Here is a 15,743-nt window from a genome sequence, read left to right as displayed (position 1 = left end):
TGGGATAAGGGACTGGGAATTTGGGTTAGCTCCAACATAACTCCAGCAGCGCATCTTCAGCAGTGGCAGGTTACTTACAGGTTAATGGATGCCCACCTTTGCTGGCCACAGTTAAGACTTTATATAAAGCATATAAAGCATAGAACTTGCAAAAATACCTCAAAAAACCAGCAAAAATGTTCCATTTCTGTAGCAACTCAACCCCCTTACAAATAATGGCAATGCTTTGTCAATCTGGCTACACCATTACTTACTTTTCACAATCCAATGTACTTGCAATTCTGGGAATCATGGGAACAGTCTTCAAAAATAAAGGATTTGTCTCAACTTTTTGGAAAGATAAAGGAAATAGACTTCAGTTTCTATCCAGATTTGGATATGTGATTGTAACCTATTTAAAAATTATTTTTTTATCGTTTCAGAAACCATTTCATTCAATATTTTAAGACGACGTTCAGGTCTCATTAGTAAATCAATGTACACTGACAAGATTATTAAAGAAAGAAGTTATAACTTCCAATGACACTTAGGTTTTAAAAGATCATTTCATATTAGGACATGGCATTCCAGACATCCTGCAGTGTCTTTTTAAACTAATTGTCTTCATTTGTGGACAGCCACAAGAGTGTATGTTTATCTCGGTGGTCAGGTTAAACTATTTTTATGACTGGCTTCACTTCCAATAATCTTTATTGTTCCTTTATTGACATTTATTCAATCAATTAAGCACAGTTTGGTACAAAACTTAAGGTTAAGATTATTAGATTTCTCCCACAATCTGTAAAAAATCAGCATTCGACCCCTTGAGGTATTACATGTTAACATTCGTTTAGTAAGCTTTTAATAATTACAAGAAGGAAAAAGATGCCGTCCAGTACCTTTGCTAATTATTTAACTTAGTAGTTAATATTACTACAGTACTATATCTAGAATAACCTCAACATGGAGGTTGTATAACCAGTTCAAAGATAGGGTAGAAGTACTTCAACAAAGCGCTCTTAGTTTTGAAGAATGTCTTGATATATTGATGGATTATATCTGTTTTAATTCTATCTGATTCATTGCTCCATAAAATATGCCATTTATTACAGATGTTGGGTTTTTGAGATCTTAAATAGTCACTGAGCAATATCGTAGTTTTATCGAGTCACATTACTGTGCATTTGCCTCTTGGGGTACCTTATGTCCTTATTGTGTGGGGTCCAACATATTTCAGAATTTAAGCCAGCTTCATAAAATTTACATAATGAATACCTTTCTTCATACGCTAAAGATTTTTTTGGGCAATAGTTTTTAAGGGCTTCTATAGTATACTTCTAGTCTTCAAAGATAAATTTCTCTGGTAGTGCATTTATAATAATAACAGCTGCATTGCTTGGTAAAGAGAATTTGTTTACTAGATGATATGGCAGCAAATCCTATGTACTGGTTAGTGTGGACCTTTGCATCTCATGTTTCAATTGGGTTATGATGTTCAGAGTACTGTATATGCAAAAAACCTGAGTACTGTAAGAGGCAGAAGTGTGTGTATACTTTAACTTTCTTCTGTTCATGCAATGGTTGGAAAACTATACCGTATTCTGGTGAGAACGCTCACATTGTGAAAAATGCTGTTTTTATTGTAACAATGTATGCATTATTATCGTTACTGTTTGGTAGTTTAACCAGACCACAGAGTCAAAATACTTGACTTTAATAGAACTGGCAAAAAGTAACTGGTTCTGCTACTTTTAACTTATTACTGTTATTAACTTCTTTACTGATTATTTAAATTTCATCAAATTACTTTAACTAAAATTTATAAAATCAGTGTCTTACCTAGACATATAGCATGGAGCAAAATAATATTCTAAATCAAAATTATGGTACAAAAACACAAGTACAGAAATAAATTATGTAAGCGCCAGTTAGTTCTAATACACGTGGCAATAAAATCTTTTCATAAGCTAAACAACTTGGTACAGGGCGGAGTTGTAAAGTTTCTTAGGTCACAACATAAAACTAGAGCAACACAAGTGTACTGCAGTTGCCAGAAAAATTTCCCATAGATCCCAGAAATGCAGTAATTGGAGAGTTGAGTTTCTAATTAGCTGCAATATTAAAGCATACTTCTTCACAAATGGCATATACTTCAACATGTCTGTTACACAATATTACTAAGCACATTAGCATACAGCTTTATAGACAAAAAACTTTCAGCAATTTGTTACAGCAAAGCCGCTGAACAGTATTTAAGAGATGGGGCCTGCACAAAAAATTAAAAATACTGTAGTAAGACAAATTTAGACATGAACAAAGCTTGTCTATTTCAAAAGAAACAAACCTTATTACAATTTAAGTTAACAGTATTTTTAAAATTTTGTTCAAGCTTATCATGTTACACTAGTGACATCTGTGTTATTAATCCTTTCATCTTCTTCAAATTCTTTAGTACAAATACATGGTTCAGATGATTTGAAAATATTTTACTTCTGCTTAGTTTGTTACTTAAAACTGAGATTTGACTTTAAATCTAAATCCCTGAGTACAGACTAGCTGCAACTAATACACTAATCAGTAATTTTAAGTTTCAAGAGCTGCATTAATATTTGAAAATAATCATTGCAGTCATATACAAGAACATTTGGCAAAGCCAAAATGCACTTGGAAATGCACAAGTATTCAATAAACAAAAAGTTATATGTGAACTGGGCTTCAATTTGCTAATCCTATATAAGATTCATGTTAAAAAAATTTTGGGCAAATTACAATTTGTCCCACAGGAGATAATACATACAGTACAGGTAAAAGGTCAAGAGCAATACTTTTGAAAAGGGTACCATACTATATTCTTTAAAGAAGTGAAGGGTTTAACATACACCTCACAATTCTGTTGATATCCACTATATAAAACTTGCTTTGATTAAATATTGAAAAAATTTTAGTTTGAAAAATAAATTTATTAGTCTTTACCTCTCAAAATCAAGAGATATTTCAGTATCACACAATTCTGCACAGTCTGTTTGTGCATTTTTGTCAGTTTCACGTGAATTAAACATGTTCCAATTAATTTGTACTAAACACTGAAGACAAAAAATTCTATGTGAATGATAAAACAGCCAACTAATCATCCATGTTGTAAATGTTTAAGAAATTAATGAGTTTACAAAATATTACTGCCTAATAACCATTTTGGATGAGAGAAAAAGAAAAAAAACAGTCGAACAGAGCATAGATGTTTTACCTAGTATTATATAATTAGATGAAGGCCTTTTACCACCAGTCTTCAAAGAAAAATTTTTTAATGAGATTTCTTACATTATTTAATCAAGTATTACATGATTTTCTTGAACTTGCATACTGTAGTACCTGGTACTTACAGGAAATTTATTGCTGTGGTGCCCAGTTTAATACACAACTTCAACGTTGAAATGGTTAATCAAATTAATTGCATTAAATTTTTATCTGTTTCCACCATTCATTAATTACTTAGCATTTTGTATATATTAAAACTCAAAAAACCATTGTAAGCAAATGAAACTCAAATGACCCTGAAAAGCAATCGCCATATCTTCAGTTCACACGTTAAAAATTTCTGTAAGTTTCCAGTTAAAATTAATGCAACTCAATATTGACCCACAGAAAAGCTAATTCTGATATTTTAGCAGTGAAGCAAATAGAACGACATACTATGACTCCGCTCTAGAAATGTTTTTACAAGTATTTTATGTTCATATACTAAAAATATACAATGCAGTACAGCTGTATGCAACTAAAGGCACATTTCATTATCTAATATTAATGTTTACAGCACTTATCAGTTTTGAATCATTTTAAACATGTATGAATAGAGATGTGCCTAAGTTATTGAGCAGACAGGCCGTCTTGCAATTACATATTTACTCATATTGTACAGTACCTTTCTTGGGAATGTGCGCCCGCACATTGATGTTCCCAGCAGGAGCACCAAATTGCTGCTGGGGGACTGGGGCCGCCGGGGCAAAGGTTGGAGGAGGGGCCGCCATTGGCACCACGGGGACTTGGACTGGGACAGGAGCAGGTGCAGGAGCCGGCGCTGGCTGCAACACGGAAAACTTTGTTAGAACAGAAAAACACTCGTTAGGAGAACCAAGACGACACCCTTTGGCCAGACATAATGGCACGGAGAATGAAGTCTTCTATGTGGTCAAAAGAGAAAGACCAGGGTATTGGCCAGAACTATCAAGACATATGTATCTTCACCCCAGGCTATTCTAACTCAAGCTTCAAAACACCAGTAAAGCTTTACGAAATGGGTTAGTCTCAAGAATTGCAACTTGCACCTTAAACTTTCTTGAAAATTATGAAAAGATGAAAAAAATCATTCAAGTATAGTATCTAGAACAGCAAGCAATTTTACAAAAACTGAGCTAAAGAAACTTGTGGCACTGGCCCAGCCACTATCATGCGCGAGGGACATGCGCAACTTTACCTCTGGCAGAGGGACAGCAGGTTCAGGTTCCGGAGATGCCTGGGGAGTTACTAACTCTCCAGGTACCCCCGTCTCCTCCACTACTGTCTTAGACTCTTCAACAGTGATTGGCACATCCTCAATTATTGGCTGAGGTTCTTGAGCAGTTTCAAGAGATGGTGCTATTTCGGGACTAGGTGGACCTACTTCACACTCTGGTACTGCGTCTGATTCTGGTGTAATTTCTGATGATAGCACAGCATCAGAGTCGAGTGCATCGGGCTCAATTTCAAAGTCCTGTATATCATCAGTGTTTACATCATCACCATGCCCTTCCAATAATGTATCATCTGCTTCTGTAACCTCTCCCAGATTACTTTCATCATGTGTTGCCAAATCAGGCAATTTTCCTACCTCCCTACTCAAAGCAGGCTCCTCCTCATGCTCAACTGAGGCTTCCGAAGCAATTTCAGAAGTCTGACCCTGCAAGGATTCCAGCATGTCGAGGGTCACACAAGGCACAATCTTTTTCATAACTAATAATGCCAAACAAATAAAAATTACACTTTCATGCACAAAAGTATGGTTGATATCGAGCATTCACTTACATTACCTCCTGACAGCACTGCCAGCTGGCCACGTGCCTAAATATAACAGATGCTGTGTAGCCTAGCATACCACCCCCTGACCAAAAGGTAAACAATTTTGTCCTGACCTTCTGTCAAACTATATTTATCCCATTCTTGGTGACTACATCACTTACTTCAATCCCAGTACAGTATACAGTATAACAAGAGAACTATGATGAAGTACTGTGCAGTACTGTATTGTATAATCTGATCCCTGTATTGTAATACTGAATTTAAATCACTGATCAAATCAAGAACATTAACAAATGCAACATACTGATGTACTTAAAATTATAGATTTGTGCATTCTAGCATGCATGCACAGACAGTACTATGATATAGAAAACAAGAACTTTATCTAAATTGCATTTTATTTAAAAATTTTGTTTTAAATCATTCTTAATTTCTTTAAATCCATGTTATTATTCTTTATCAGGTACAGTACAATGAAATTAATATATCATACCCATACTCAAATAAATTAAAATGCAGAAGAGCTACAAAACTTGCAAAATCTATCAGTCCGTTACATTACAACGGTCATTTTAGTTTGGGTACTAGATTTTGCATATGAGCAATTTTGTAAAACTCTCAATGAATTGTCTTTCAAATACTGTATGCTATTCCCAGGATTATAAGAGAAAATCTACCAATAAACTACTATTGTCACATGTGTATTAAGATGAGAGAGGATTTAAGCTTTAAATATTCATAACTGACATTTTCAATGCACTAAAATAAAATTGTTCCAGGTCACTTTCAAAGAAAGTAAAAAAATATTGAAGACCCCAGAATTTTGTATGGTATGCTTTGCAAATAGTTGAATTACTACACTGTACTGTTGCTCCTAAGAGATTCCAGCTACTAAACACCCCACACACAAAATTATCAAATTGTTTGGCAAAAAATCTTTAAATATGCACACACACTGGAAAGCTGTGTACACGTTCCGGTGTGTCAGTTTAATCTTAATTTATGTTCTTTTAGAGAATGTGCCCTTGACATTCTCAAACTTAAAAAGTAATCAGGTACAGTTCAAACTAATGTTTCACACTGGATCATGCTTCTAAAAACATGAATAAACCAGCAAGTCTCCAAAGAATAAAATATGTTGCATGCCATCAACATGTGGCCTGACCTCTACTCCAAGACTATAGAAAGTCTGAGGCAACTGGGGCAGAGCCAGTCATGCACAGAAGTAAGGATGCTCATACTGAGCCAGTCAGCTTATCTCCACCATAATAACCATTGACTGCTGATTCTGAACAAACCCCTCTACATGTAGGATAAACAATTATAGTGAAAAAAGGATACTAGTATTAACTACATTAGAAAAAAAACATGCATGCAAACTAAGCTAAACCTGACTCTTCCTGATCTTTAAATTGCTCATTAATTTGACAAAATTGGCACGTTAAACTATTATGAAAATCCTATTAAGTGACTGAATAGGTGTCTCAAGGCTATGCAAATTCACTTCCAAGCTAATTTTGAAAAATGCCAAAAGTAAATCACTTTCTAAAAATAAAAAGAAAATTAGTTATAAAAAAAACCATTTACACACATATATACTGAAAAATATGGTATGAATTTTTCCAAAACTAGAGACTACTGCAAGAAATTATTTCTCAGACAATGCAAAAAGCAAATCCCACCAGCATCAAAGAAATATCCAGACATATATCCAAAACATTCTGGGGCAAGTTTCTCTATTTCAGCAACCAATGAAATACCACGGAAGACATAACCAGCTGACTGGGAGCTCAGATGGCTTTACTCACAACTGCATATACCTCAGGGGCAGGAGCAGGCTTTGGTGCAGCCTGAACTGGTTCTGGGGCAGGAGCAGCCTCCACAACAGGTTCTGGAACTGGGGCAGGTGCTGGTTCAGGCTCAACAACAGGCTGCAATTGTTAAGGCGAAGCCGTGAGTGGTGGCTACGCGCACAAGACAGAATACAGTCGCCTCCAGAGGGAAAGCAATATGTGGCTGCAATACCAATACTGTATGAGAAGTACCAGCGAGGTAACAAAACACTACTCCCAAAATACAATATTTCAACTTTACAACAACTCTGGACCTATACCTTGAGTAACGTTATTAGTATAAACATATTAACCGAACTTAATAACTAAAAACCAATAAATAAAAGATATTAGGCAACAGCTTTGTTTGCTGGAAAAGCATTAGGTCTGCAAATGACTAAACAGTTAATGTCATATTGAGTCGCAAAGAGATGGTAAGTCTACGCTAGCAGGGGAAAACTAACTTTATGCGTTGGCACATTAAAAGAAGATGTAACAAGAGGTTCTCTTATGATAAAATTCCCCAGTTATGCTAAAAAGCTGTAAAGAACAAGAAATAAGGAGCCAACTATAAATTTAGCATGTTAAACACCAGTAGTTCCCAATTAATTATTATAATGCTATAGAGTATAGATGGTATTCAGCCCGCCTTTTAATAATGAATTTGAAATAATATGTATGCAACTTATCTTAAAACCATCTCCAAGATATGCATGCTAAACAAAAATAACAAAACAAAAACAAAAAATAATGAATTGGGTATCTGAGACTCCAGCATGGAACTTTGCTGCTGAAATCCACACAACCAATAAATAATGAGAAGGCGACTACTGTATGCAATCGGGAAACATTCATTCATACATTCTTTGGACAACCTTGACCAACCAGGCAATAGAAAAAAAAAAAAAAAGGCTAAAGCTGAATGGAACTAGGGAAGAAAGATATGAGCAAGATGCAACATAGCCAATAGCTCTGTAACAGACTCCCACTAGGTACTATCGAGTCTAAGAGAGCCCGGTCAGAGCTGAAAATTTCAATTTTTTATACCTCAGGCTGCACTTGGGGTGCCTCAACAATTTCTGGCTCTGGTTCAGGTTGTACTTCTTCTGGTTCTTGGGTAACAGGCTGTGGCTCGGGCTGTAAAAAATTGGTGCGACTAATAGTTTGTGCTCCACCACCGAAATCAGACTCGGTTCCCTCTAAGTCCTCACAAGTACAAGAAGTTACTAACCGCCCGAATGACATCAGGCTAAGGTCATCAACAGTAAAACATATACAAATGTTTTTATAATGGGTGAGCTGCAAGCTAAACACATTTATACCACAATGTTATGTAATACAGTAATAGTGAATAGTTAAATCATTTAACACACTTCAAAATATAAAACACAATTAACATGTTTGTACAGTACAAAGGAAATTTAAGCAAACCACAGGTTTTAGATTTTCTAAGCTAAACTACTTACCACTTGGCAAAATGTATTTGCTACTCTATATTCATCAAGTTTTTTCATGCTTGTTCATTAAAACAAGATCAAAATATTATTTTATTAATGACCAATAAAACGGAATATCAGTACTGAGTAGTAATGAAAAATGTAACATGATATTGTAACTGTGGCAGTTCATGTTTTTGGAAGACCATAAACATATGCTCTGTACATAAGGTAGTTATACCTCTTAAAAATGCACAATACACTGTTTTGTTACACTGTACACATGACGGACTGTTCCTGATACTGTACAAAATTTGATAGATAATTCAGTTTACAATTTCTTTCAAAAAAGCCTCTGCCTTTTCAAATATACTTTCATTATACCTAGTACTGAATATTTTTTCAAAATGTGATGGTTTCAGCCAAAGTGGCAAGAGAACTCAATATGCGCAACATATGAAAAACGAAATCAAATTAATAAAAATTTCAACGATGTCATAAATTATAGCTGCTTTGCATTAGGCAAATTCTAAATTTCAACAGCTTAATTACACTATCATACTTACTATGCAACTATGATTATTGTAATGAAAAATCTTGTTTACCACAGATATAAAAAGCCCAAAATAAAGTAACAAAGCAATACTCGCCACTAAGTTTTATTAGTAGTGCTTAACTTTCAAGTAAACTTTGCAACAGATGTCAATCGGAAAAAGATGGAAAAACCTGCACTCAGAAGTTTTGATGAAATGTTAAACTATATTTAGTTCACTCTACAATATTTAAAATGTTAATCTTATCGGTTTTATTGTTTCAAGTTGTGTACCTTGGTGGGGGTTACCGGGGCATACGCACGCACTGGTACAATACGAACTCCACCTACTGGAGGCTTGAACGGCTGTTAAGCAATAGATTCAAAAGAAATATTCTAAAGCCATTTATATTGTTTGGACAGTTCTCCAGTCTAGACATATTTTACATGGGAATTATTTCATTAGTGCATCCTAACGCTTCACAGTAGCCAAATATTTAATACTCAGCTTTGAATTCTTTATCTTTATAAAATGGTGTGTCTAATAAACATCAAGATAATTTGTGCTAAAAAATTACCAATTCTATTCTAGTTTATCCTTTGGTACTTTCATATAGTTCTTGATAACCCAGATGATGCCTTTTTGTGAAAAGGACAAAAAGTACTCTACTGTAAATTCAAGTCAAGACAACCCCCAAAAGTCATGCTTAATGCAACTTTATATCTCTTTTTAAAACAAATACTATGCTCTTCAGTTACATATTTAGTGTTCTGAGTTTTTTCCAGTCGCAATGCTGCAAATAGGTCATGTCTTTTGAGAAAGGCCTTTAGCTGGAAATGAGCAAAGTTGGCCTGCATCACATAGCTAAGGTACAAACGAACTTCATTAATACAGTATCTGGTGCTCACCAAATCAGCAACCTCAGGGAAAATCCTACACACACACAGATGAATTTTATTCACAAAGATCCAACAAGTACAATAAACACATTGTAAAAGGATAATCTTACAAATATTTAAAGGGTAAGCACATTACTTGCAAAAATGTAATTTGAATAGCTCTTTGGATTTCAATTAAAAATGCAAAACCAGTTGTGGGTGTTGCTTTCCAAAAATAAATCTCAAGATATATATGGATACCGATGACATCACAGTCCATAATTCTGAAGGCTGTCATAGTAAGTAAACAATACTGCATTCTTGATAAATGTTCTAAATTTTTTAATTCAATCATGTAGATTTTAGCTCATGGTAAAGATATGCTCATTTGTGCTTAACCATGTCAATAAACGAAGAGTGGACTGAAACCTAATTTCCAGCATACCACATTATGTACTTGCATCTAATTTGTAATAAGCCTTGTTACCTACTTTTTTTTAAATTGTGAAATGATGTCATGCTGACAGATGGGGCTAGCCAAATTTTTTCTTAACTGACAGGTGTGAAAATGTTTGGATAACGGATATTGCTGTTCGTTTCTCTAGGTACAAAAACTCCTAAATAGGCAAAGTAAACCAGGTACATTGTGCTTACCCTTTAAGCAAGCAACGTGTGCCACAGTACTGATAATTAAATGCTTTTTAATTTTCCAACTATTTTATATATTCCGTTTCATAGTCCTGTGAAACTTGGAGGGATGTTGTGAGATATTAATTGTGATATTGTAATTTTGATTCATACAAGACAATTCTGGGTACTACTTACAGCAGGGGCAGGGGCAGGAGCTGGGGCAGGTGCCACTTTTGCCGCAGAAGCGGTCACTGCTCCAGCGGGCGGGACAGCACCGCTACAAATAAAAACAAATGCATTACATTAAGTTACTTATAATATCATGATGTATGACACTTAATTTAAAAACTGTACACTTTTTTTTAAAAAGTGCCAGAATCAAGACACTAGATTAAAAAAAAAAAAAGGTGGCGCAGCTAGTGGGAGGAGGAAACTTACGGCTTGACCACGACGGGCTCCATGTTGGGGGCGGGTGGGTTGTGGCGAGCAGCCTGCTTGGCATGGACATCACAGTAAAGCTTCTCATTGATGTTGTAGTAGCCTAGGCAAAGATACAATCAGTAACCCTTTCCACTGCCATGTAACCTATAAAGTGCACCTCCAGTCTCCCCCCAAAAACCCACAAACTCAATCCAGTTTTGCTAAGAATTGCAAAACTCTACTAGTATTCCCCTAAGTATCTTCTCCTATTCAATACAAACTTTTTTCATGTTCTGACCAACTGTCCTTGAAGGAATCCTATAATAACAAATTAAAATCAGAAAGAAACCAAGATTAAACATTGTACAGTACAGTATGATGAAAGGGATGTGTTACTGTCAGGTACCCATGAAAACTGAGGTTTTTTGACAAGTCACAAACTAACAGTAAAGGATAAGAAAAATCTCAGATAAACAAGAGGAACAAGGGAATGCACAACACTTACCAACATTTTTTAGTGAGGATCCACAGGTTGAACACTTGAAGCAATCTGCGTGCAGGTTCTTATTCTTTATACGCACGAACACTCCGCTGAAACACACATCCTACCGTCAAGTTACTGCAGCAGTGCAGAAGTTCAAGTCCACAATGCCATCCACATTTAAAGAGCTATCTATCTAGATCATAAACCCGGATTCTACTTTCTGGATAAATGCCTACATACTCTTATAATATACTCGTCTTGTGGGGATAAAATAAAGCAAAAAGCTTCATTTTTCATTCATTGAAGGTCAGGAATAAAAGGATTAAAACAATCTTTTAGAACACTGTGAAATCAGTGAAAAGGACTAGACATGCTATGAATTTTCAAAGGCACACGAGTAGAACGGTTTACCATTACAGTATACAGGTGATTTGTAAAACCATACCTCAATATCGTACACCTTTTCACAGTAAGCTACCTTCTTAACAATGATAAATAAATCACAGTGCTTCCAAACTCTGAAGACAGGCCTCTCTAAGGTATCATTTTGCTCATTAATCTGGTTAAACTACTGAATAGTACTGTATGTTCCATGAATTTTACTAAGTCCTCAAGTTTACTTGTAGGAAGAATCACAAATGAAAAGTATCATTATATTGCAGTACAGAATAATTTGAGAAATGCACAAGACACTGCAAAATACTCAACAGGCAACATAATTAGATGGGAAACTACTTCTCTCTGTGCAAATCAAAAGCTGCTAGTATTTAACAGGCTCTTATCCAGTTTTCAGTGCTGCATTTATATACAGAATTTTCACAACCTATCCTATCAATTATACTTTAGTTTCAAGTCAGAAAAATGGGAGTAGTGACCAAAATAGTTCTAAACTGCAGTTACGTGACCACTTTAATGTAAACAACCTCCACTTAATTAAACAAAAGTCCCATTTAACATTTCTCGCAATTTTATAATATAAAGATTTGCTAAGCATGCAAAGCTTTATGTGCCAAAATGTCATAAAAGAAAATTTTATACAGTATAATGCAATGAACTGAATTCCCTGCAGTAAAAAATTATTTATAAAAGACCAAGTACCAACAATGTTTGATACCCAAGACAGCCAATGAAACAACTGTAACTATTCTCTTGATAAGACCTCTATTGCTTTAGACAGCTGAAGCTGCAGTAAGCCTATAATTTACATATATACAAGGATATTGTACATAAGTGTAATTACAATGTTAATATACTGTACTTTACAGCTTTGACGAGGAAAAATTCAATAGCATAAAAATTTACCATAAATGAGCTTTTAGTATGACAAATCATTTTTTCTTAGACATCATCATGCATATTCGAACTTAAAAAAAATTCTGGATGAAGCACCTGCAGGTAGCAAGGCTCTACTTTTAGTTTCAAGTCACAGCCAGTTCGAGTACTAGTACACCTGACTGTGGGATGTTTAGCAGTTACCGAAATATTCAAAAGGCATAGAAGCAATTACTATTAGAGTATACAGTGGACTAGGACAGAGAGCTTGTGTCACGTTATATGAGCAGTATGTGATCAAGTTGATTTTGTTCAGCAAAATGAGGAAGAATTGTAAAATATCAATCATATTTAAGGCCTGAAGCAATGCAAGAGATATATGCACAGTATATTTAATGCATATATATTTACATCATAATTCCATTTTCACTGGGATTGCAAATGAAAACTACAGCAAGATACCTTACATTTTTCAGTTAAAAAATCTTTTTTGTAATATTGATGTACACATCATTTACCCTTCAGCACTGGTGAAATACTACAGTATTTTTCCTTTAATTATGACGGTGTTTCCGTCAAAATTTCCATCATAGCTTGAACTGAAAGTTAGATAGTGAACTGCCACAGATAAAAGACGCTTTGTCTGCCCAAGGGCTGCCAGCCCAGCACAGAGACTTCTAATGATTGGTAGTTCAATGTAACACTTTAACGTCTTTTAGAACCCATGAGACACTACTAAGAAAGCAGAACAAGAAACCTATTAAGACTGATAATGAAATAGGATACGTTTAATTTTTATAAAAAAATAAAACAAAGGCTATGGGAAACTAATTTCTTGATAATGACAGACTTAGAGAAGTTAGGTGCACAGTCAAGTGTCTCCAAGCATTTAAATAGGTGTTCTTGTGACACAAACCACTGTTCTAGAACTTGTGTTGCATATGAGAGATAGAGTACTTCATAAAAAAATGACAGGCAGTTAAACTTCCTTCAAGATTTAAAAATCGATTGCATCATAATAGATGTAATGTTGGTTACTGTCATAAGTTTAATAAAGCTCTGTGCTATGAATTCCCATCATGCAAAGTATATTAACTGCATACCTGCTCATAAAGGTACTGTGTCATGTATTTATTGAAATGATGAATTGTGTCAAATGCACCCCTCTGGTTAATGTGTTATATTAAAAATCTGAAAATTTTCATAAGCAAAGGAAATGGGCTTTTTTTAGCAATCCTACTTAAGCCATGGCTCAATATTCTTGTTGACTAACATATCCCAGAACCCACAGATGATTAGGTTACCAGTTAATGTATTACAATCCAAACGTATTGAATTTTGCTAAATTAGTTCTCTCATACAAACCCATCACAAATACGTATGCCAAAATTTGTGATCTTCACATGTCCCACAGTTTCAAGTCTTTTACCTAACAAACAGTAATACTAGTAAGCATGCAACACCTGGCCCTTCAAGGCAGCCATCAACCACTTTGCTTTGTGTAGTCTACAAAGTTGCGAAATGAGCAGAGCTAGGAAGAGTGAAATCCTTGTGTAATGATAGGGTTGAATGAATGAAAATGCCAATTTTGTATTGTTTCGTCACAACCCCAAAATTCTACACACGCAAACATATCTGCGTCTACATCTAAATATATATATATCTATATATCTATATATATATATATATATATATATATATATATATATATATATATATATATATATATATATATATATATATATATATATATATATATATATATATATATATATAAGCAACGTCATAGGTCACTGGTCTTGTCAGGAATGCATCAACACCTTGGTCCCAGAAGCAGGTTACCTTCAAGTTTGGTCCGTGGTGGACAAAGGAGGTTGTGGAGCACTAATGGTCACATCAAGTGCTGCTGCATCAGTCCTCAAATAAAGTGAACTTAAAATGGTTAGAGCAAGGACTCTTTAATAAAAAGAGCATGTTCACTGACTCAGGAAAAAGGGCAGATCTGTCAGCCATGTCAGTCAAGCAATTATGTTGAGCAGCATACAAGGAAAATGGAGAGCAGGCAGCAAGAAAGGCGGACGAATGGTCAGGCCTGGTAGCAGACAGAGCATGAAATGAGTGGGCAGGCTGGGCAGTGGGAACAAGAAATAGACACTGGTACGGATGCTAAACAGGGCTGGACCTGGGATAGTTGACTGCAATCTCATTTGAAGATGAGTGCTCCTTTATTGCCCAAGAAGGGAGATGATTCAGCCGCCAACCTGGAAACTGAAGACTCCAGTTTGGACATGTCTGTAGCAGCACCCTGGCCTTACACTTTCACTGAGGCATGATGGTAAAATGGACACACAGACTACACAATACAAAAACACACACACACAGGACTATGTAACACTTAAGTTCACTGACATGTTCTGTTACTTGTCCTGTCTAGCCCTTTTTCACTCTCTTCTGAAACTGGCAGGAGGAACAGTTGAAGTTTGTGGCATCATTTACTACCTTTCTTGCAACGCCTTTTTTCATGCAAGGCCCACCGAGGGGTCTGCCACGCCAACACACTCCTCGCATATGGTCTCTAAAACATTCTCTCCCTCACAGAAGATGTACGCAGTGTGGATCTACCACTATTAGGGACATAAATTTGCTACACAGTTTTCCCTTGCTCACACAATGCCTAAATTCAGGCTTACTTTCCTCCATTGTGATCACACACAGACCCAGAAAATAAGCAGAACTCACACTACATACACAACAGACAATGAAGGTCAACCATGTGGCCTGCACACCATGAACAAAGGGAGCACATGCGCTGTGATCTCAGCCCTTTGAAATCTCACAAATTCAGCACCAGGCTACAGGAAAAACATTAGTAAAGGAGGGCGACGACCTTGCAGCGGTAACACAAAATGCAAGCACAAAGAAAAATCTCAGCATATAATGGGAGAACTCAATGACCAATGGTCATGAACTTGGCTGAGAACACAGCGGACAAGGTAGGCTGTCTCAATTAGCATGACTCAGTGGCCTACCTGATAGGATTTTTTCTAGTTAGTCTGTGACATCTGAATCATGCCTTGTGCAAGATATTTTCATGAAAGCATACAGTTGTATCCATGAAAAATACAAATTTTTAAAATTTGGTATATTAATGACTATAAAGAAATGTAGATTTCAAGATAAATGAATAGATATGTAAATTCTCACAGTTAGCCACACCACCAGAGGCA

The 15,743-nt window shown here is 35.6% G+C and overlaps 1 protein-coding gene across 50 annotated transcripts in view; it reads right to left on the bottom strand.

Annotated features, from left to right (window-relative positions):
• Positions 1-15,743, bottom strand: part of Zasp52 (Z band alternatively spliced PDZ-motif protein 52) — a 150,273-nt gene that overhangs the window by 9,586 nt on the left and 124,944 nt on the right. For 18 of the 50 annotated variants that reach the window (XM_067114966.1, XM_067115007.1, XM_067115010.1 and 15 more), the window contains 7 exons: positions 11,266-11,351; positions 10,779-10,881; positions 10,536-10,617; positions 7,911-8,000; positions 6,852-6,962; positions 4,451-4,912; positions 3,899-4,058 (listed from right to left, as the gene is read on the bottom strand). In XM_067114966.1, coding sequence (XP_066971067.1) covers positions 3,899-4,058; positions 4,451-4,912; positions 6,852-6,962; positions 7,911-8,000; positions 10,536-10,617; positions 10,779-10,881; positions 11,266-11,351 — 1,094 coding nt within the window. Of the gene's footprint in view, positions 1-3,898; positions 4,059-4,450; positions 4,913-6,851; positions 6,963-7,910; positions 8,001-9,125; positions 9,198-10,535; positions 10,618-10,778; positions 10,882-11,265; positions 11,352-15,743 lie in introns of all 50 variants that reach the window. The other 32 variants (XM_067114963.1, XM_067114962.1, XM_067114965.1 and 29 more) reach the window with 7 other exon arrangements.

The sequence above is a fragment of the Macrobrachium rosenbergii genome, chromosome 13 (assembly GCF_040412425.1).
Source record: "Macrobrachium rosenbergii isolate ZJJX-2024 chromosome 13, ASM4041242v1, whole genome shotgun sequence".
Classification (NCBI taxonomy): Eukaryota; Metazoa; Arthropoda; class Malacostraca; order Decapoda; family Palaemonidae; genus Macrobrachium; species Macrobrachium rosenbergii.
Note: the sequence above shows the minus strand (reverse complement) of the source record. Positions and strands in the feature narration are given on the sequence as shown.